General features: G+C 44.0%; 1 protein-coding gene across 7 annotated transcripts in view; it reads left to right on the forward strand.

Moving 5' to 3' along the window:
• SYNRG (synergin gamma) overlaps positions 1-20,109 on the forward strand; it is a 32,657-nt gene extending 12,548 nt beyond the window's left edge. For 4 of the 7 annotated variants that reach the window (XM_042830490.1, XM_042830493.1, XM_042830494.1 and 1 more), the window contains 9 exons: positions 1,823-2,767; positions 10,051-10,644; positions 10,981-11,144; positions 11,900-11,953; positions 12,323-12,419; positions 12,541-12,689; positions 14,637-14,747; positions 15,194-15,229; positions 16,368-20,109. In XM_042830490.1, the coding sequence (XP_042686424.1) occupies positions 1,823-2,767; positions 10,051-10,644; positions 10,981-11,144; positions 11,900-11,953; positions 12,323-12,419; positions 12,541-12,689; positions 14,637-14,747; positions 15,194-15,229; positions 16,368-16,499 (2,282 nt within the window). In that variant the 3' untranslated portion in view covers positions 16,500-20,109. The remainder of the gene's footprint in view (positions 1-1,822; positions 2,768-10,050; positions 10,645-10,980; positions 11,145-11,899; positions 11,954-12,322; positions 12,420-12,540; positions 12,690-14,636; positions 14,748-15,193; positions 15,230-16,367) is intronic. The other 3 variants (XM_042830492.1, XM_042830496.1, XM_042830491.1) reach the window with 2 other exon arrangements.
• Positions 20,110-21,386: the final 1,277 nt, after the last annotated feature.

Genomic DNA, 21,386 nt, shown 5'->3' on the forward strand with positions numbered 1-21,386 from the left:
GTGTGTGTGTGTGTGTGTGTGTGTGTGTGTGTGTGTGTGTGTGTGTGGTTCTCCATGAGCTGTAGAATTCCCATTGCTAGGTTTGCAGAATAATGGTCCCTCTGCTCCTCCAAACAATTTATCAGGAAACATCCTGGAAAGAATAGTGCAGTGACTCTTGGGCAATCCACAGACTGTGTTTCTGGAAGACAGGATCTCTTCTGGGTGCTTCTGAGGTTCATGTCAAAATAACAGCGTGGTTAGAATTTGTCTGTTTCAAGTCAGGATTCTTAGAAGGAAGAAGAATAAGATGCTTCTGTACAAAATCGTCAGGGCAGAACTTAAACCTTTTATGGCCTTTGCCCTAAGAACAAATGTGGTCACTCATTTTGAAATATGTTTTAATTGATTTTTGTTGACTGGGGAAAAGTGAAAGCTAGATGGCATGTGAGATGTAGTAGCTGTGTGATTATACAAGCAGTCCCTCCCTAAGCTTTTTCCAGATCTGTGTGGATCATTTATGCAGTGTGAGTTACTCGTAAATTTTACTTTCTCATATGATCAATAGACATATCAGAAGATAAATGTATTACAAATTTAATCTGGCTTCCACAGAGTTATATTTTGGCCAGTATTTTGGTTTCTTGTTAGCAAACAACTGTAGGTTCTGGGATAAGACTGCTTTCCCTGGTTCATTCCTTCTCCACGTTTTTTGAAGGGGAAATTCTCTTTTTCAGACACTTTTTTGAAACTCTTGCCATCTTTTGTGAAATTTCCATGTTCAGAGCTTGCTTTTAGGATTAAATGCATGCAATGCAATGAAGTATGTATTTCTGCATATGTCCTAAGATATGGGAAATGACTGTATGTGCCTGCTGTCCAGGTCTGACCATTCTTAACCCTTTCACCAGCTTACCTTTCTAATGGAAAAGTTTGCAATTCATCAGTAAGTGTAATTTGCTGTGATGTTCTGGTTTTAGTAAGCAAATAGCAATTTCACCAATACTTGCACTGTCGTTGGGCCAAGTGAATTGGTTTGGAGGGAAGGGAGCACAGCAGGATGTCAGGTACAGTCATGGTCCCCTACTCCACTTCTATGGAGGAGTCTTTCAAATGTTGGTTAAAGTAATGTAAAGCATGGCACTGTGTGGTGACTAAAGAATTAAAAGGGAATGGTGTGTTTCTAAAATAGAACAGAATCTGTTTATTGGACACTTGTAATTTTGGAGTATGAGTACATTTTATTACAAGTGATCTAAGTAAATACATGCTGGTGAATGGGTTAAACAGCATTTGTTGATTTTCAAGTTTAAAATAAATAGTGTAAATTTTTAAAAATAGTGTATAAATAGGAAAAAAATTGCATAGCACGCCAATATGTGTAATATAAATTCAATGAAAACGTTGCTACCTAATATTTAAGTACTTTTACATTATTATTACACTATCTCACATTCAGTAATAGGTTTAGCTGAGGGTTTCCATGTTTTACAATTAATCATTCCATGATTAATCACTTTCACGTGGAAGTCCATCTCCAGGCTTCCTAGGAAAACTAAGCAGGCATAGCAGAAGCAGGAAGGTGCCTGAGTTCTTGCATTTACTGAGGCTGTTTGTCAGGTGTAAGGGTGTTTGTTTTTTTTCTGGAATGACTGTTGGAATTGCTGTCCTCCAAATGCTGTAGCTCACAGAAGTTGTTTGCAGTTCGTTGTGCATCCTGAGGACTTAGTTTAAACAGTTTGCCTGACATGGCATGAAATCAGTTGCTTGCTTGCATGGTGTGAGTCTGATGTATTCACTGTCACTGCAGTATCTTAGTACTTTTTCATTGCTTCCCTGTCAGGAGATAACCTTGCAGAATTCAAGGCTGCAGGAACCGATGATGGCTTCACAGATTTTAAAACCGCTGACAGCATCTCGCCATTAGAGCCACCTGCAAAGGACAAAACTTTCCCCACTTCCTTCCCTTCCTTACCTGCCCAGTCGAAACAGCAAACGCAAGCTAAGGCCTCTTTTAACCTAGCAGACTTGGACCTCTTTTCCTCTACTGGAGAAAACAAGCAACTGTCCTTTCCACCTGCATTTAATGCTTCAAAACCATCCTCCTTTCCCCCACCACCATCCACCACTGCCCAGCCAGCACCCAGCAAAAGCTCGAGCTTAGCTGATGAGTTTGGAGAGTTCAACCTTTTTGGGGAGTTTTCTAATAGCGCATCGGCCAGCGGACAGGACGACTTTGCAGATTTCATGGCTTTCAACAATAGCAGTGGGTTTTCTGAACAAAAACCAGATGACAAATACAATGCACTTAAGGCAGAGACCAGCCCTGTTCCTCAGCCCGGCTCATCTGCCAGCACAGGGAGGAGTGGGCAGAACTCGGCCACCGCCGCTACGCCCACCAAATACGACATCTTCAAGCAGCTCTCTCTGGAAGGCTCTGGAGCAGGCTTTGAGGAGACAAAGGACAGCACGCTCTCCTCAGTGAAGAGCGATGATGATTTTGCCGATTTTCACTCAAACAAGTTTTCTTCCACGTGCAGCAGCGCAGAGAAGTCCCTGGTGGACAAAGTCGCAGCTTTCAAGCAGGCCAAAGAAGACTCTGCTTCGGTGAAGTCTCTGGATCTCCCTTCTATTGGTGGCAGCAGCGTTGGCAAGGAGGATTCTGAAGATGCGTTGTCTGTTCAGTTTGACATGAAACTGACTGATGTGGAAGGAGATCTTAAGCATGTCATGTCTGATAGCTCTTTGGATTTGCCAACAGTTAGTGGCCAGCATCCGCCAGCAGCAGGTGAGGAATTGGTTAGATTGCTCTGGTAACATAGGTGATGGAGATATCAGTATTCTTCTGTGTGCTAAGTTACAGTATTATGCACTAGTCTTTCAGTAGCGAAAGGTTTCTAAATCTGTGCACCTGCTAGCCAACAGCCCCCTAAATGGGCAGCATTTATTTCTTGTCTTAGATGACTATAAATAGATGGAGCAGTTTGAACTCAATTCCCATTTATTTTTGAGATTTGACAACATCATTTTTCTGATCCCCGTTAGCGACTGTCACTTAAGGAATTTGAGTGGAAAATTTTCTAATGCAAACAACAGCATTCCATTTATATTAGCAAGATGAATAGCAGAGAGTCTCACTTTAATCTCTTGGTTTCAACAAAGCGTTCGGCTTGGGGTCTTAACCCTCTCTGTGCTGCTGAAAGGGAAGGCAGACACTCAGATGCGCTGTTAATCAGAAGCTGTCTAATCAAACTGCTGTATCCCCGTTCTCATGGGGCTCATCAGCACAGCCAGTATTTTGCAGGACCACAGGAATTGTGTACACTACAGAATTAAAACCCTCATTGGAATGATAGTGCAGAGGATCCGTAAGTGCTGATGTCATGATTGATGGCTTTTGGGCCTCAATGTAAAATCACAGGACTTCTGTGTTATCCTTAACAAGCTTTTACCTTCTTTAATTTCCCTTTTTGAAAGTACTCCTGAGAGAACGAATTAGCCATCTCCAACCTGATTGCATATCATGAAATTTCCCAAGTGTCCTGCTTTTTCGTTTCATGTGCACACAGGAAGATAAGGTGTAGTGGAATGTTCTGTGGCCTTCAATAATATGGGAACCATTACTGTGCTCTAGGGAAAAGCATTACGCAGCCAGAGACGTTTCTGGGCAGGAGGGAGCATACAAACTGCAAACGTAAAAGCTGTTACTGCAAGAATTGGTAATTCTCAGATGAAATATTTCTTCCATTTTTGCAGATATGGGTAGAAAAAATATACAGTACTGTAATTTTGCATTATATGCTATTTTTAAGTAGGGGAGAGAAAACTAAGTTGGCAACTTTGACATGGAAGATACTCTGACAGGGTACAAAATATCAGGAATAACTTTATTAGCAAAGACGTTTAGTTTTCATATGGCTGCTTGGTGAAATTCCAAGTTGAGCGAGCTGTCAAACGTAGCACCTACCGTGTATTCTTGAATGTTTACTTTGGTTTTGAAAGCACTTTTTCGTAATATTTTTCTAGCCTCTTTTGGTGGTAGCTTGACTTATGTAGCTCTTCTACAGTATGTGAGCTTTTGCCACAGAAATCAGTGATGAATGATTTTCCCTTTGTGGCAGGAGGGATTTTCTCGGTTTGTTTGAGGGGGTTAGGCGATCATGTGCTCCTTGCTGAACTTTTGGACTTTGAAATATTAATTAGAAGCTATTTTTATTAAACTCGAACAGGTCTGTATTCTCTTATGGTGCCAAGCTAGGTGTTTTTTCCACGAGGAGAGTTTTGCTCCGTTATTTAATTCTGTTTGGCTCTCGCAGCGGAGCGTGCTGTTACCAGTACTCCTGTGCTCACTGTTCCTTTGTGTATGTTGGATGCATCTCAAGCTACGAACTGCTAATGTTCAAGTCTTTTTTTCAGTTTGCATAATTTAAAAAGCAGTTGTTTTTTTTTTCTCCACTTCTTTTGACCTGTAAATCCGATGTCAAAAGGGACAGTATCCCTTGCAGTGCTCGCTGCTGAGAAGCAGCTGCCCGCTGGGAGCCGCGCTGTTCGCAAGCAATGCGCGGCACCCCGAGCGACGCGGAGCCGCAGGTGGGGGCTGCTGGAGGACGACTGGGTGTCCCCGATGTGCCAGTATGGAGCTCTGCTGAGTGTTGCTGGTGTGAGGCTGTGGGCCGGGCAGGTGGGTTGCTGGCTCTGGGAATTGCAGGACGTTGCCTGGCCGCTCCCAGGGCTGCGCTGGAGCTGTGCGGGAAGCCAGGCTGTCAGTTCTGCTCTCCGAAGGGGATACTGTCTCTTTAAACTTGGTTATAATTCTTTGTGTGGAAGGTGGATTATACTAATGTTGCCTGATTTCTCTTGCATATACTCCGTATAACCCTTTGAGCACTGCCTGCATGCTGTTAATTGAACCGGGCTGCTTCTTTTCAACCAAATTTATGTTTCGCTCCGGGACTCGAGCATTTTTTAATTAACGCCTCGTCATTTCTGTAAACCTAATTTGTTCTGCATCCTGCCGAACGCTGCAGTCGGAGCGTACCTGCTCGGGGTATTCTCAAAGGGTTATCCACTTTGCTGCACTTACAAATCTGTAAAATACCTTTTTCTTTGGCATTACTGGAGATCTCTGTATATTTTAATCAACTTCAGGTTTTTTGCTGCTTTTCTAATGTCTAATTTCAACTAAACATTTCCTGTGTGAATGTGCCTTCTCAGATCTGCTTTGATATCTCTCTTCTGCAAGTATTGACCTGCATGCTTTATTCTGATAACACCCTTCTGAGCTCCTGTGTATCACTATCTTTTGTGATCTGTAAGTCCTGCTGTGTTAATAAATATTATCTTGGCATATTTTGAAAACGTGGGGGCGTGTGATTTGTTTGCAGTCCAGCAGCGTTACCTCTTTTTCCTGGAGAGGAAACAAAAAAAACCCAAATTACAAAGTTTAAAGTTATGGTATCCCCTCGAGCCAGCGTGTGTGTGGGTGAGCTGCTGCCCCGCACAGCAGGATGGGCAGCGGGAGCGGTGTGCATAGCAGGGCTGCTTCTGTGCCGTGCCCTGGGGGCTCCGTGCTGACTGGGACCGAGCACAGAAGGGCCTCTGTCCTGTCCTCCCCTGTCTGCGCTTCCCTGCTGCCAGCCAAGGCCACAACACCACTTTTTGCTGGGGCCAATTGGAAACGTGTTGCTGGGGAGGCCTTTGCTGGTGAGAGATCTCTAAACAGGATTCTGATGTTTATTTAGCTGATCGGGAGTGAGTTAATTGGTGCCCTGCACTACGGGGCCTGCTTCATTTTTCTGCTTTGAAAATCCTGGCTTGCCGAATACTGAAGTGCTTTTGAACACAAATGACAGCTGTAAATCTGTGTTGCAGAATTCTGTGTCACTTCAAATTCTTCCAAATCCTGGGCCACCGACTGCTTTGGATGATTGTCAAATTAGCAGACAAGGTAAAAAGCTAAAAATAATTGAGCTGTGGCATAAAGTTCAAACACTGTGCCAGAGCAGACTGGGCTTTCGATGTTCCTTGCCACAAGAGCAAAATGCACCAGAACCAGATTTTTCTTCATTACACCAATCTTTAGACTTAAAAACCTCTCCTGTTATAGAGAAGCAGCACATGTCTAGCCATAAAGCTTTTTAAACTGAAGGCTTGAACATAAAGCTGGGAGGCTGAATTCTGCTGTGCTTATGCTATTAGTATCTGTTCAGCTAATCATACCTGGAGGAAGGACAGTAACGATGGTGACTCTGCCTTATTGTATTTTGTCCGGACTTGACGAGGTTGCTCTCCTTTAGTGTAATTCTGAAACAAGATCTGTATGAGCCTTATGTATCCCCATGCCCCTGGCAGTGGGGTCCTGATGCCACTGTGGGGCAGTGTCCATCGTGGTAAAAAAGGAGCTGAGTGAAGGTTTTAACTCCCAAAAGCTTGAAGGATTTTCTCTCCTTGTTCCTTTATTTTAAAGTATCTTCTCCACGCTGGCAGTGCTGCGTACTGCTGTTCAGCAGGTGTTTGCTGGGACATCTCCTTGTTGGAGCTTTTCCAGACTTCACCAGCTGAGGAACAGGCTGAGTCATGTGTTGGTTACAATTACAAAGATATGTTAAAATCTTGAGAATTGTCTTTTTTCCCTGTTTGTTAGAATGTAGCTAATGCTGCCCAGGCTTTTCCTTAAGTGATCAAACGGTGGACACGGAAGCCTGCGGTTTGTCATTTGCCTCCAGACATACCTTGATCCTTGGAAGCTGAAATACGCTGTTGTGGTTGGCTCCACTGAAGGATGTCAGGTTTTTCTGCAGGTTAGATAGCACTAGGAAACAGCATATTAACTGTACTTCAGTAGATTAGATAACACTGGGAAGCAGTGTGTCTTAACTGCATCCGTGCAGTGTCAGTGACTCTGGTAGTGTGCACATGGCTGCTTTCCTCCCCCAGGCAGCTCCAAGAGCTTTGGGAATCAGGTCTGTTGTGTTCAGCACGGTGTGTGTTTGTAGGCCTGCCAAGCAGAGCTGGCTGTGCCAATTCCATGTGGTTTTATCTGTATTTGGAGTGATAGCATTTGGATTTCTAGAACAAATCTGAACTCAGCATCTGCTGGGGTTACTAAGGAATACTGCTTTATTATGGTGTGGTTCACTAAAATCTATTGATGCGTCCCTGTTGACAGAGTTAGAGGTTTCTCAGTACACAGTGGCTTTAATACTTTAATTTGCCCAGCTTCCATGGCACAGTCCACTCTGGTCTCCAAAAAGTGCTAAGAAACCACTTCTCAGCTGAGAAAAATGATCGTGTATCCTTAAAAGAAAGTATTTCCTTAGAGTTTTGTACAGATCCAGTCTTTGTTTTTTATTATTTTTTCAATAAAATTAGATGCTTATCAGTTCAGATCCTTCAGGAGGAAATGTGGAAGCTCAGCAGCAGGTGTCTTTGCTAAATGCAGGGCTTCATCAGAATTAATTCACGTTTTGTCCCACTGAATCACGTCTTGCTTTGAAAAAAATATTACTGATGCACACGCCTCTCTTCAGATTTTTGGATTGCCATAACAGCAGAATGAAGTTTGTGTTACATCAGCAGTTATTACTGCAGCATTTGAACTGGAGATTTGTATTCATTAAATGCATCTGTGGCCTTTAAGAGAAGTAACAGCGCTTAGTAAACAATCTGTGCTGATAATGGAGCTCTGCACTGTGCAGGGTGCTCTGGGCTCAGCCACGCAGTGCTTTTCACACGTGAGCTGCTCTGTGCTGATTAGTGTGATGGTGAGTGGCTCTGCTCCCCGCCGGGGAAGCTCTTTCTGACCCAGGAGATGTGCTGGGAGCTGAGATAAGCCTTTCGTTTGCTGTTGTTATGACAAAGGTCACGATTTTCCTTTTCTGTGCAGAATTCGTGACCAAATTTGTGACCAATGCAGCACACAGCCAAACTAAATATAGCTTTTTTTTCCTTCAATAGAACAAGATTTTGTATAACAACTAATTTGCCATGAATTATACGCAGCGGCACATACGTTCTCATGTCTGTGCTTTCTAATACATTGCTTTAGGATTGCTTTAGCCATAGAATTTTTGTTTCTGAGCAGTATCTTTCTGTAGAGCAAAACTCTAAGGAAGTTTACTCACTGCAGTAATGCTTTGTAATCAGTGAATGCATCCGAATCATGGAAACGTATAGGGTTGAACTGCTGTGTTTCATCTCAGCTCTTAAGCCCATGCTGGTGGGCTCCGCTCTGCATGAATTCACACAGAGAGGCAAACAGGTTCTGGATGTGGGCTGTGGTAGCATCTCACTCTCCTTCCTGTATCTCAGTGAACACTGGAACAATAGCAGTGCTTTGGAGTCAGAAAGGAGGGTGCTTGGTGCAGGGTGGTGCTGTTGAGATCTCAGGGGTTAACGGCAGTTTGGATGTTATCCCAGCACTTGTTAACGGCAGTGAAACTCTCCTTTAACTTCTCTGAGCAAAGCATTTTATTAGAAGGCATCAGATTTGGTTTCTCGGGACAAATTAGGGAGCCCAGGTCAGCCCCTTCCCAGCCAGGAGCCCTCTTCTGTTCGGCTCTGCCATGAGCAGATGCTCTCATCTCTATTTATTCTCCTGTGCTCTGCTTGCTCTACAAATCTAGTATTCAAGTGGTGCTCTGAAATCTTGCTGTACGTGTTCAAGGTGTAACGTCAGTTGTGGAGGTGCTCCATGCTCAGCTGCTGTGTGAAGACTGTCCCTTAGGAAAACCTGAGAGGTGACATGCTGCGTAGGGACGTTCCCTTTGCTGTCGTAGCCATTAAACTGTACCATTCTATCGTGTTTTTGTTGGTCTTTTTAATTAGCTGTATATATGGCTCATGCCTGGAAGGTAGCCTAAAGCGCGGCATGCTTTCCTCTCTCAGTCAAATGAGTACAAAAGGCAGAAATGCGTGGTTCAAATGTCTTAATCCTCTGGAGGCTCAGCCTGCTCCCTGCCTGCCTGCCCTGCCCCAGCTGTGCCTGCTGTGCGCAGTTCAAGGCGCGCTGCTTTTGGCTCTGCCTGGAGCACGGCGCTGCCTCGCGCCCGCTCTGCATTGGGACTTTTTGGCCGTAGGCAGTGAGCAGCAGCTGAGGCTCTGATCCAGGCTGACAGTCATTAATGCAGGAAAACAACTGCCAAGTGCAGGGCAGAAGGGCTTTTTTAAAATGCTTTAATGACATCTCTCCGGCTCTGTGTGCCTTCGCGATGGATCAGTCTCAGTCTGAATGTGAAAGATGAGTTGGATGAGTAGTGGGTGCACCCTGGCAGACCCTAATCTCCTCTGCTGGCTGCAGAGTAGGCAGTTAAGTGTGCCATACCTCCTTATGGTGGGGAGAAAAGCCCGTTGGCCCATGTAATTGCCAGGTGAGTATAAGTGCTTGGAGCTTTCTGCAAAATAATTGGGTTTTCTCTGTACTTAGCTCTCACGGGCTATCTATTCCGTTAAGATATTTGCCATGTTTGTGCCGTTTCTGAAATGTGCTCCTCCAGCAGTGAGGCACACGGCATTGCCACACCGGTGAGAAGCTCAGACGCAACTTTATATCTTGTAACTTCTTGCAGCACCTTTCTGTACATTGTATCAAAGCATGAGTGCAAAACTTAGGTGTATTAACACTTTTCTGGAGAGGGTAGGGAAGCTGCTCCTGCTTTCTGTGTGGTTCCTTTTCTGAAGATGAACTAAGGGGATGCTTGCATTGCTCATGTTCATGTTTTGGTTGTAGGTTTTGTAGCCAGCCTCAGGAAACTGAACTGGTGACCTGTGCGCTCCGTGCCATCTACACACATTGCTTTCAGTGTTTCTTTGCATGGTGACTTTCAGCTTAAAATATAAGATAATATTCAGAGGTTAAGGATTGCATTTAGTAAGTGGAGAGTTTTTTGTATTAAGTGCTTAGGTATTTTTCAGATGATTTTGTGCAACTCTAAACCTCATCAAAACAGCGATTCACTGTGTTTGCTTCTGCAGTTTGTTAAGGCTCTTAGTAAGTTGCTTTTACTTCTAGATGGTCTCAAGAGACTAATGTTTGAACTTCAGCTTCTAATGGTAGGGGTTTGTTTTTCTCAGATATAGACGAATTAAAATGTGCCCCGTTTGGAAGCTATAACAGTGGGTCTGCAGTCAGCAGCCTGGCAAGCTATGACTGGTCTGACAAAGACGACATTCAGCAAGGCAAGAAGTCCTCCTTTGCCCAGGCTTCAGGAAGTGGATCCTCTGCAGCTACTTCTGTTCTTCAGAAGAAGGAGACCTTGTTTGGCAGCTCAGAAAACATCACCATGACAACTGTTTCCAAAGTGACGACGTTTTCTAGTGAGGATGCTTTACAGGATGTTTCATTTGCAGCCTTTGCAAACTTTAAAGACTCCGGACCAATATCCAGTGGTCCAAGTGATGATGACAATGGAGACTTTGGTGAGTTTGCGAGACCTTCGTCAGAAGCACGAGATGCAGCAGCTGACCCAAACCAAGAGGCAGACTTCCTCGCCGGCGGGATCTCCTCTGAAATCCGGAGAGAATCCATAGATGAATTTGGAGAATTCCAAAGTGAAAAGCCAAAAATCAGCAAATTTGACTTCTTAGTGGCAACATCCCAAGGCAAGGTGAAATCTAGCGAAGAAATGATCAAGAGTGAGCTGGCGACCTTTGACCTGTCTGTTCAAGGTAAGCCTGCTCTGTGGCAGAAGCTCATGATGCATACACTTACCAGAGGCTATTTGTTCCAATCTAATGATAAATTTGCTGATGAGGACTGTTTCAAAGACGATTGGAAACAAGCTTCTACTGATTTCCATGGTGTTTGGAGTTGATTTCTTTCTAGAAGTAAAAAATGTGCCAAAAATTTGTAAGAATTTAAGAACTGGTTTGCACCAGTCACAGAGTGAATGGAGGGCTGTGTTGTCCTGATGAGCAGCACATCCCTTGGCACCGCTCCGGGCATTTTCGGTAGTCGCTGCCTTTGAATAGAAGAACAGTTTTGCTTATCTCCAAACTTTGTAGGGTCTCATAAAAGGAGCCTAAGCCTGGGTGACAGAGAAATAAGCCGCTCCTCACCTTTACCAGCTCTGGAACAGCCATTTAGGGATCGCTCAAATACTCTGAGTGAGAAGCCTGCTCTGCCTGTCATCCGGGACAAATACAAAGACCTGACTGGGGAGGTTGAGGTAAGGAGCTATCTGGAACACAATAAATCAGCAGTGACTTTCATCACTATCTGTATCCCAGCCCTTTGGGGCGTTAGCTGCTTGAAATTAGAGTATGATCCTAAGATGGAACCTGGGTGAGGTTTTGTGTTTTGGTTTTGCTGTTCGTAAAGGAAGGATACTTTTCTTTGTTTCCTTCTAATGAGCAAGAAATGATTAATAAAACTTGTTTTGTCTTTTCTGGCTTTAAAGCCTCATGGCATGGAAAAAAATGCTGTTGTCTGAATCGTTTGACCTTGCAGTCTAAGCCTATAACTGGAAATTGGTTGCAACTAAAATCCAATCCCAGTTTTGGCACTGAGACCACTGGCTTTAGGAAACGGCCTTTTTTGGCTGTATAACAGTTATTTCTCTCATTCATATTGAGAGCAAATAGTAAAAGGACTCGGTTAAATTCTGCTAATCCTCATTTCTCTAACAGCAGACCTGCAACGGATTTGTTGGGAGTAGGTATGTGCAGTCCAAACTTTTACCCATTTGTATACCTTCTTCCTTTTGAATCTAGTTTTGAGCCCCAGAAATCAAACTTTAGAATTCGGACACAAAGAGACTAATTAAAAAATGAGGAAAAAAGTTAGGAAAAGGTATTTTAGGAGTTTTCATGGATAACTTGCAAATAATCTCTTTAAATATACATCTTCTGTATGTCTGTTGTGATAGGAGAAAGGGAATTGTGTGTTGAAATGAGATTCAGACTACCCTTCTCTTTCATATAGGAAAGTGAGAGGTACGCGTATGAGTGGCAGAGGTGCCTGGAGAGCGCCCTGCAGGTAAGAGTGTAACCTCCTCTGCAGCCTTTTCCTCCTTAGTGTAGGATGTTTGTCATGAAAAGGGAAAGGCCATTAATTTCCAGGTAATGTGGTACTTCATAGCCCCAGAGTAATTTAAAAACATGTATATTTTTAATCATGCAATTCAACTAGATAGCGATGCATGCGTGCACTTAAAACTGCTGTTTTAGTAATGAGATTATTTGAGGGAACACGTTAAGTTTTTAAATGTTCGTGCTTCCACCCCTATCTGTGTGATGGAGTGCAGCAATTATTTAACTCGCCTCCTTGTCTTGTTTAACAATTTGTTAGTGACCATCTTGTTTGTAGCAATTAACAGCACCGTTTCGTGAAACTCGCTCCCACCAGGTCATAAAGAAAGCAAATGATACCTTGAATGGAATAAGCAGCTCATCCGTTTGCACTGAGGTTATCCAGTCTGCTCAAGGCATGGAATATTTGCTGGGTATGTTTTAATTTACTGTATCTCTTACACTGAAAGCTCTTCTCTGTATTTCAGTTGTGGTTTCAAGAACCTGTGCTCACAGTCAATGTCTGTGTTTCTCCACTGTGTTTTATTCCAACAGGGGTTGTTGAGGTGTACAGAGTAACAAAGAGAGTTGAATTGGGAATCAAAGCAACTGCTGTTTGTAGTGAGAAACTCCAACAGCTGCTGAAGGATATAGATAAAGTGTGGAACAACCTCATAAGCTTCATGTCTCTTGCTGCTTTAACGGTAAGACCAAAAACAAGCTACGTCTTTACTAGAAGAAATGCTCTGATAAGGGAAAATTAGTGCAGTTTTAATGAGCCATTTTATGAAGCCAGAATAGCATGGACTTGACTTGTCTGTATAATATACCTACAATTAGTTCTAATGCTCACAACACAGGAGCATGCAACGTAGCAACACACATAACAGAGCTGTTTTCTTTTCTCTCTGGATTTGGAAGTGCCTCAGTTTGTTTTGGTTCCCGCTGCAGACAAAATAGCTTTCCCTTCTCTGAACAGATCTGCCAGACAAGACTGGGCTGCTCCGAGACAGTCTGTAGGAGCTTGGGAGATTTCTGCATAGCTGACCACAAATGGTGGAGGCAGATGGGTGTTTCTGATGACGCTTTGTCAGAATTTGGGATTGATTCTTTCAGTATCTTACCGCTCGGCAGGTGAAGTTGATAGATGAAGATTCACCTATTTCAAACCTGGCGTTGTTGATGGTAACAATCGGAACAGCCGATTTGATTTAAACAAGCAGATCAAAATCTAGTTCTAAAGTGCCTTCTTTGGAAGATGGCAGGGAACCCCCCAGGTCCAGGGCCTGGCTGTGTTCTCTGTGTCAGTGCAGCTACGTGTTGAGGGCACTCGGAGCTGGAGCAGTGATTTCTCAAGCAAAGTTATCTGAAGGACTCCTGGGACTCCTGATTCCTACAGTTCTCAGAATCATCATTTTTTGTTTTTCTTCTCCTTGTGGAACTGTGTGCAGCCATACATTCCCCTAGCACGGATCCCAAATGGCACAGAAGTGCCAATTAAGTGCTGAGAAGTATTCTAGCTCAGAGGCATCTGCTCGGAAAGGTTAATTTTATCTTTTAAAGCATTTCGTTACAAGGTAATGTTATGCCCAGCCTTGTGGTTTTCATTGCAAATTACAGGATGACCTTCTCATTTGCTTCACTCGTGTGTTTGGTAAACAAATATTACAGTGCCTTTATTAATTTGATTGATCTACTTAAAGATTAAAGGACTTCAATTAATCTCTAGCCGTTCTGCAGGGAGCGTGATCAGCATTCCAGACCTGTGGAGATGAGTGCGCATGTTTTTGTGTTCTTTTTTTTCTTTCTTTCTTTTTTCCCCAAAGTTTCCTGCATTTCTAGTCATTATTTTTAATTGTGCCTCTGCATTCAAGCAGTACATCGTTTTATACCATCCATACAGAGACTTTTCTGTTGCCATTTATCTTGTCGCTGAAATTCAGGTTATGTGCCAGAGAAGTTGCTCTTTCTTCTTTGCAGGCTTCATCTCCTCTGTCCATTGTCTCTCTTGAGCCTGAACTTGCGTCTGGCGTGAAATAGCTGATGACCTGAATTCTTAGGTGCTGTGCTTAATCTTAATATTCCAGTTGTACATTGTGCCATATTCTTTCAGAAAAACCTTCGGAAAGAATAAGAGCTGCCCTTTTTGAGCAGGCGGTAGTACAGAACTCAGGACAATAAACACAGATACAGACACCACTTCAAACACTGGTGAAAGCAGTGCTGGCCGCTGCCTTGTTTCCTCGCAGCTGCACAAACAGCTGCTGCATACCACTGTTTATCCTCGTCCAGTTCTTAATATGCTGCAGTTGAAACGTAGCAGAGCCGCCTGAGCTCTTTCTTCAGAAGTTTCTTCTCCTTTTGATGTGGGAACACGGAACTGAAGAATTCTCTCCTTTGTAGTCTCACCCTTTTTCAAGAGCTGGAGTGTTATAAATCAATGTTGATGGAGATTGCATAGCAGGACTGCAAATATCTGCGAGCGGCTTTGATTAAATCACGTGTCAATTTATGAGGAAATGCACTGTGCCATCTCTTCCGCGTTGCCTGTTGGGATACCACAGCTCTCTCTTGCAACCAGATCGATTATTCTTATTATGAGGTCTGATACTCATTGAAAATGCCTAAACTTTATTGTCTCATTTCTTCAGCCAGATGAAAACTCACTGGATTTCTCTTCTTGTATGCTGCGCCCAGGGATTAAAAACGCCCAAGACCTTGCCTGTGGAGTGTGCCTCCTAAATGTGGATTCCAGAAGTAAAGTAAGTATACGGCCTCTGTCACTAAACTCCTTTTTAATTTATAGTTTTGGCTTCCATTTAGGCCTGGGGCATATTTATGAATTTTAAATTTTAATTTGTAACTGGAAGTGGCAAAGGCAAAATCTGACCCATAAATAGATGGGATTCTCATAGTCAATGGCCTGCGTTCACTGGGCTCTGCATGCAACAGAGATGTGGAGAAAGGGCTGATGAGGTCAATGGCTCGTCGCTGGGAAGGAACTGGGATGCTGAGACTGAAATGTGCACATATTAAAAGTATTATAATAACGTTTCTTTATGAAATGCATCTCCAAGGATCACCAGGAGGGGACTGTTGTAATTAGCAGAGCTGGGAGGGAATCCCAGGATGTGTACAGAGTAATTATGCCAACCAATTAATGTGTATCGGCAGTTTTGCTGACTTTTTGGTTTCAACGTTATTTCAGAAAGAAGAGAAACCTGTGGAAGAGCTTCCTAAAAAAGTATGAACGTGTAAAAAACATTCTTTATAGAATCATTCCTAGTTGAGTGTGAAAGGCTGAACTGCTAGCTGGCCTTCAGCTGTCATTCTCAATTGTACCAATCATGACCCCCTTTTCTTCCAGTCATTTTTTCTGTTACTATTAATACTTGATCTGATCAACTAACATGCTCCAGAGCCTGCCTTTCGTCTTGTCTGCATGCTCATACCTTGTGAACAGCTTTCTGGTTTTGTGCTCCTTCTGTTGTGTGGTAGAAAAGTCCCTGCAGAGAGTTTCTGAGTTCATAGCTGCCTGCATGTCTGTGGCAGAAGAGGGGGGAGCTGCAGGGGTTTCTGGTACAAATACTGACTTTCGTGTATATGCAGTAGGCAATGGCATTTTTAGAAGTCTGTGCAGGAAATCCAGAATCTGGGAAACATGGTTAAAATATTTTTTAAATAGGTAGTTGTGAAGCACTGGAAATTCTGCTGAAGTAGGAACAGCTGCTAAATGTTCTCTTTCTGAACTGGGGAAAAAAAAATCAGTGTTATATCACAAACAGTCTAGATTTACTTAAAAATAAAAATTCAGTTCCCCGTCACATTTAAGCAGTATCACCTAGCAACATACATGGAGAAATTTTAAGCTTGTTTGTGGCTTCGTGCATCCAGTCGTAAAACAGATTCAATTACCAGAAGGAAGTGGACCAAACTCAGCCTGGAGTATGGTGGGATAACGTTAATATCAGAGGCAGCACCAGCCTCTGTCACAGCAGAGTCTGACTGGTGAAGGCAGCGTGGCAGGTGGCTGTTGGCTGGCAGAACTGGCCTTGTTCTGGAAGCTGCGTGGAGCACAGTGAGTTACAGGCATCAGATGGGGCACTGCTGATGTGTGGTGTGACAGGCAGGTATGCATCAGGTATGAGGGTGGTAGGTTTTGCCCACCTGCAAGCATTTTGCAGACTAAGAGAAAGGATTAGTTTGGCTGCTGTGCTTCTGCAAGTGAAAATGGTTTATTCAGTTCAGAGAAAGAGGGTCCAGGCTCTACCATGATTTGCCATTCTGGGGTGATCACCTGTGTGATGTCCATTTTCCACTCTCGTTTCTGGAGCGCGGAGGAGGTGAGACGGTCACGCTTGTTTCAATTCTTGTTACTCCAGGCCTTCAATTCAGAAACGGATAATTTTAAGCTGGCATATGGAGGGCACCAGTACCATGCGAGCTGTGCAAACTTCTGGATCAACTGTGTGGAACCAAAGCCTCCGGGTCTCATTTTGCCAGACCTGCTCTGAAACGGTTGTGCCGAAGGTGGAGGATCAGGTGAAATGAATGGTGTGATCGAGTGAGTGGAAAGGATTCTTCGTTTGAAATGCTTCATTTTGGCTTTTGTACAATCGTGAATGAAAGCCACTGCCACATATAGAAGTTCACCATGAAGAATTCTCCTGGAAATGGCTGGGGTTTCAGAAACATCTGGGAAAAATTGTCGAGTGGCGTAAAATGTGGCATTTCAATCTTTATCAAGATGAGGGTGGGCTGGCCTCTGTCAAACAAACAAGCAGTCTGCTAACCAAATGCAGACCTCAGAGAGGACATAGCTTCCAAGGTGAACTGAAGTGTTAGATTGATTTGCATAGAAATGACTACTTAAGTACTCAAAGTAGGTACTGTCAAACAAATCTTTTCTTAGTGTTTTTGGTGTCTGGACCATGATGTTTTTCTTTAAATATTTGCTGCTCTACTATTACATGCACACAGTGCTCAAGTTGTGGTTACTTTCAAGGCAAAGTGAATTACTGATATGGGAGGAATTAGATGGCAGAGAGGCGTTCTATATTCATGCTGTCACCGTTCTGAATTGTAAATTATACCATATTCAAACTTCTGAGTAGTTAGTACTGGATGATAAGAACTTGGAAAATTGTTACAAATTTCCCCTTCGTATCCAGGTTCTTTAGTGCAGACAGCTGGGTTTGGGAACTTGCAGTCTGTGCTGTTCTCTGCAAATCCTAGGTGACACCCCTTCTTGGACTACGGGTGGGGTTTGTTTTGCCCAATGCTTTGGTGGTTGTGTGGCTGCATCACTGTTGAAAATTGGACTCCACTGTTGCCATGTCTGCTCCTGTGTATATTACCTTTTTGTATTTTAACATGTGCTACTTGATGGGATGCCTGCATGTAACGTGTGCAACCTAGTGCTGGCTGTAATAATGTGTTTTCCTGACTCCCAGAATTGGCAGCACAGGTGGGCCTCAGCTCCTGCTGGGGACAGGTGTGATCTCACCCTGGAAGCTGTCTCCTCAAGCAGGCTGTCTGCTGAAGCAGTCTGTTGCCAGTCTGCTGTTCTGCTGCTTTCAGGAGGGGCGCCTGCCTAAACAGGAAGAAGTCATAGACTACTGCAAAGTGTTGCGCAGACATCTAAAATACCTGACTCTTTCTTCCAGTGCAACACCCAGATAACAGTGCCATCAGCAGCTACTTTTGGAATTTTAAACCCATTGGGAGCTTCATGGCATTATTTTGAGAGCCTTACCTCTGCACAGTTTTGTTCAGTTTGCAGAGAATGCACTGTGGTGTGTATCCATCAGGTACATCTTGCTGCTTAATTCTTTGACTTCTCAAAGTTGAAAGTCCCTTTTCTCCAAGGATGTCAACAGCTTTTCCAGCTTTGCCTTGCCTCCATTATGAATAACTGACACTGACCCATAATTATTTGCTGAAATTGAAATTATAAAGAGGAAAAGAGCAGTTCAGGAAAGTGGACATTCACAAGTCCATGGGCCCCGATGGGATGCAGTACTGAGGGAGCTGACCTATGTGACTGTGGGGCCCCTTTCTGTCATCATCAAGTTCCCAAAGACTGGAGGCAAACACACGTCCTATTGTCTGTAAAAAGAAGGACCCATGGAACCTCACAGGTCACTCAGCCTCACCTCAGTCCCTGCAGGGTGATGGAACAGCTTGTCCTGGAAACCATTTCCAGGTATGTGAGGGAGAAGGAAATAACAGGAGTAGGCAGTGTGGCTTCACAAGGGGAGGTCATGCCTGATGAGTTTCAGTAGTGATATCTGCAGCCTGATGGTGCTGGGGTTGGAGCAGGTGGGCCCTGAGGTCCCTTCAACCCTAACCATTCTGTGGTTCTGTGATTGATTTATTTACTAATTCTTAACTATACTAAACTATTTATTATGCCAAATGAAAGAATCTTGGCTAATAGGATTGTTAGATGTCTGGTCCCTTATTCAGACAAATTAAAATCAACCTTCCTGCTGCCTGAGATTAGCTCATTCAAGGAACAACAACTCGTGCCTCCAATTGCAAGCTCAAGCTCATCAAATGGTGGATTTTTCATCATGTGACAGTGACTGCTTGCCTTCTGCTGCCCAGTAATTATATGTTTAAAAAAAACAAAAGGCAGTCACTATTTGCTGTTTCATTTATTAGGCATGAAACAGTGACAGCACCATAGCTTCTGAGATTGTTTTCCCTGCTAATGAGGGGCTGCATGCATCACCAGGGTAAGTGTTCCCACTGATGTTTGGGGTCTGTGCAGAGCAGCACGCAGCGTGCAGCTGAATGCCTGGAGCACTTGGGCACTGCTGCACTCCTTGCTGCGAGCGAGGGGACCTCTCGAGTGGTTTGGAGTGTCTGGCTGATGCAAAGGCTGTGCTTGTGGAAGTGCTATATTGGGAAAAGGGAGTTTATTGTTAGCATGGGTTTCCATCGCGGTTCCTGAGCACTTAACTGGATAGGTTTGTTTGTCTTTAATTAGAGAACGCCATGAAGGAAACAGGCCACAATGTGAAACTTAAAGCAATCAATATTTCAAATACCATATGAGCTATGCTGTCATAAAAATGCGTTTCAGTGATGTTTCTCTCGTAATGTACTCGTTAAGCAGGGAAGTTTCCTCTCTGAGATGGATCTAGTGTGTCTTCTGGCCATAAAAATAAGGAATCTGTGTTAACAGTTGCAGAGGAGCATGGAGAGGTGCGGCACTGCCGTCACTGCTGCCTGCAGAAGGGGAAGCAGCCAGCAGCATTGCTGCGTTTGTGAGCAGCAGAAATGGTTTTTCTGAAGGCTTTGACGTCACGGGAGCACACCGAACACCAAATGCTGTTCGTGCAGATACCCTCGGTACAGGCATTGCTCAGGAGGATCGTTTCCCTTGCACATCCCGCTTGTTACAATGACTCACTGTTGCATTCAGCTCCCTCGGATGTGGCGCTGCTAGCCAATCTGTATCCAAGGTGATGGTATTTTCTATGGTGCATTGTAACAGACTGCGTTCCCTGCTTCCTTTGCGTACGGGCTGATGGACATGCTGCCTTCTGCTTTGGCTGTGCTGAATTTTGTAAATGCAACTCCTTTTTCTGGACACTGATTAGGAAAAAAACTGAGAAATGTGGTTTTGTTTTTTCTAATGTCTGTAATCGCTGGAGCTGGGAAAGTGATCTTCCTTTGTGTGTATATTTGGAGTTTGAAGAGATTGTTCCCTCGGTTACTTTATGCATGGTTTGCCCCATTGTACTCCTGATGCTTCTGCGCTATCTCAGTGTGCTTTGTCTCGGTGGATGAAGTGCTGGAGAGCAAACCGGTGGCTCTAGCCTGTTTGTTTCCTTACTGCTCTGTTTCCTTATTGCCCCATTTCCCTGCCGTGCTGTGTGGGATGGGAATGCTCAGCTCTTGGTGTTGATGGTTCTCCATCTCTGGCAGCAGCTTCTCCTCGCCTGGCGTGCTTTGAGCAGCTTCTCCTTGAGCAGCACATGGTGCCATGAGGGGAAGCCAAGGGATGGGAGGAAGCTGACACCCTGTGGAATGCAGTTCCCTTCTCAGCTTTGTGTCAGATTGATTAAACTTGAAACAAAGGCGGCCTTTTCAATAAAAGCTGCTATTGTCCAAGCTGCTTCTTCTGGAAGATGTCTTTTTGATTTCTGGGCCTGTATTTAATTCCAGTTCTCAATACTATGAAGAAAAGAGGTCAGAAGAAATCTATTTATATTGTGATTCCTTCTTGTCCCCTTTGGGTGAGCATTGTTTGTCTTCTAGAAGTGATTTCACCATTTGCAGTTGGAGCTGTTTCAGTCTGTGCTGTGCCAGAGTCGCTGCAGAAATCCCTGCAGGGGTGCTTGGAGGGCACAGCTGGGGCCACGTGCTGAATGCTCGCGGATGCAGAATCCCTGTGGCCAACGACTGGAAGGTGTCTCACTGAGTGGCACCTACAGTGTTCTGCAAACAAGGACATCTTCTGGACGATGGCAATCAGGAGGAATGGTGCTTCCTCACGTCGTGCTGCCCTGCTTCCAGACGCTTGGAGTCACCTCTTCTGCTTCTGTTGACTTCAAGGTGCACAAAAACCGTTTGGGGGAAAATGAGGCACAGGTAAATATCTTCTATTGGAAGGAGAAACTTCTGTGGAGAGGTGCCTCTAAGCTGTTGGTACCAATGCGCTTCTCTCAAATCTCTGCTGGGCATTCTGGATGAGTTCTCTATTTCATGATATGCTTTTGTGAGGGGATTGCATTTCTTATTGCTTCCAAGTCACTCTGTGCTTTGGTTGTTGAACAATTGGTACTGTCTCCTCCCCCAGCACTGAAGCAGTGTGTGTGCAAAATATACATCTAGCTATTCCAAGTGGAGAAGGTTTCCCTTCTAGTTTTTGTGCAGAAAATACTGTTAAAATAGGCCTACTCAATTCTTTAGGAAAAGTTTAATTTTGAAAGCCTTTTTTTTTTTAAGTATTTTTTCCCCTCTAAGTGACATGCTTTTAGGATTTCTCCCAACTAATTCTTAGTCCTATTTTTAATCTGTACTTCCTTTCTTACCACTTCCCTGGTGATATTTAACTCCAAAGGAAAAAAAAATAGTATATTTTCAAATGGACAGTCAGTGTGATACGCCTGCTTGTTTGTCACTGCAAACAGTGCAAAGAGACACGACCGCTGAAACCTGAACTGAACACAGCGTGTGGCAAATCTCCCTTTTATCTCTGCGGGCTGAAACTCGATTCTTGCTCATCTGAAAAGAATTCCCTCTGGCGCTGCAGGGCTGCTCTGTTGTGCTTGATACGGAAGTGCCCTGTGATCCAGGTGCTGGGAGTTGGAAAACCTGGTGCTCAGTGCTGGGGGTTTTCCAGCTGCAGTTTTGGCTACTGCACCCCAAGAGAGGTTTGCAGGTGG

The sequence above is a fragment of the Centrocercus urophasianus genome, unplaced genomic scaffold (assembly GCF_019232065.1).
Source record: "Centrocercus urophasianus isolate 14NV4802_14NV808 unplaced genomic scaffold, USGS_Curo_1.0 seq_33, whole genome shotgun sequence".
Taxonomy (NCBI): Eukaryota; Metazoa; Chordata; class Aves; order Galliformes; family Phasianidae; genus Centrocercus; species Centrocercus urophasianus.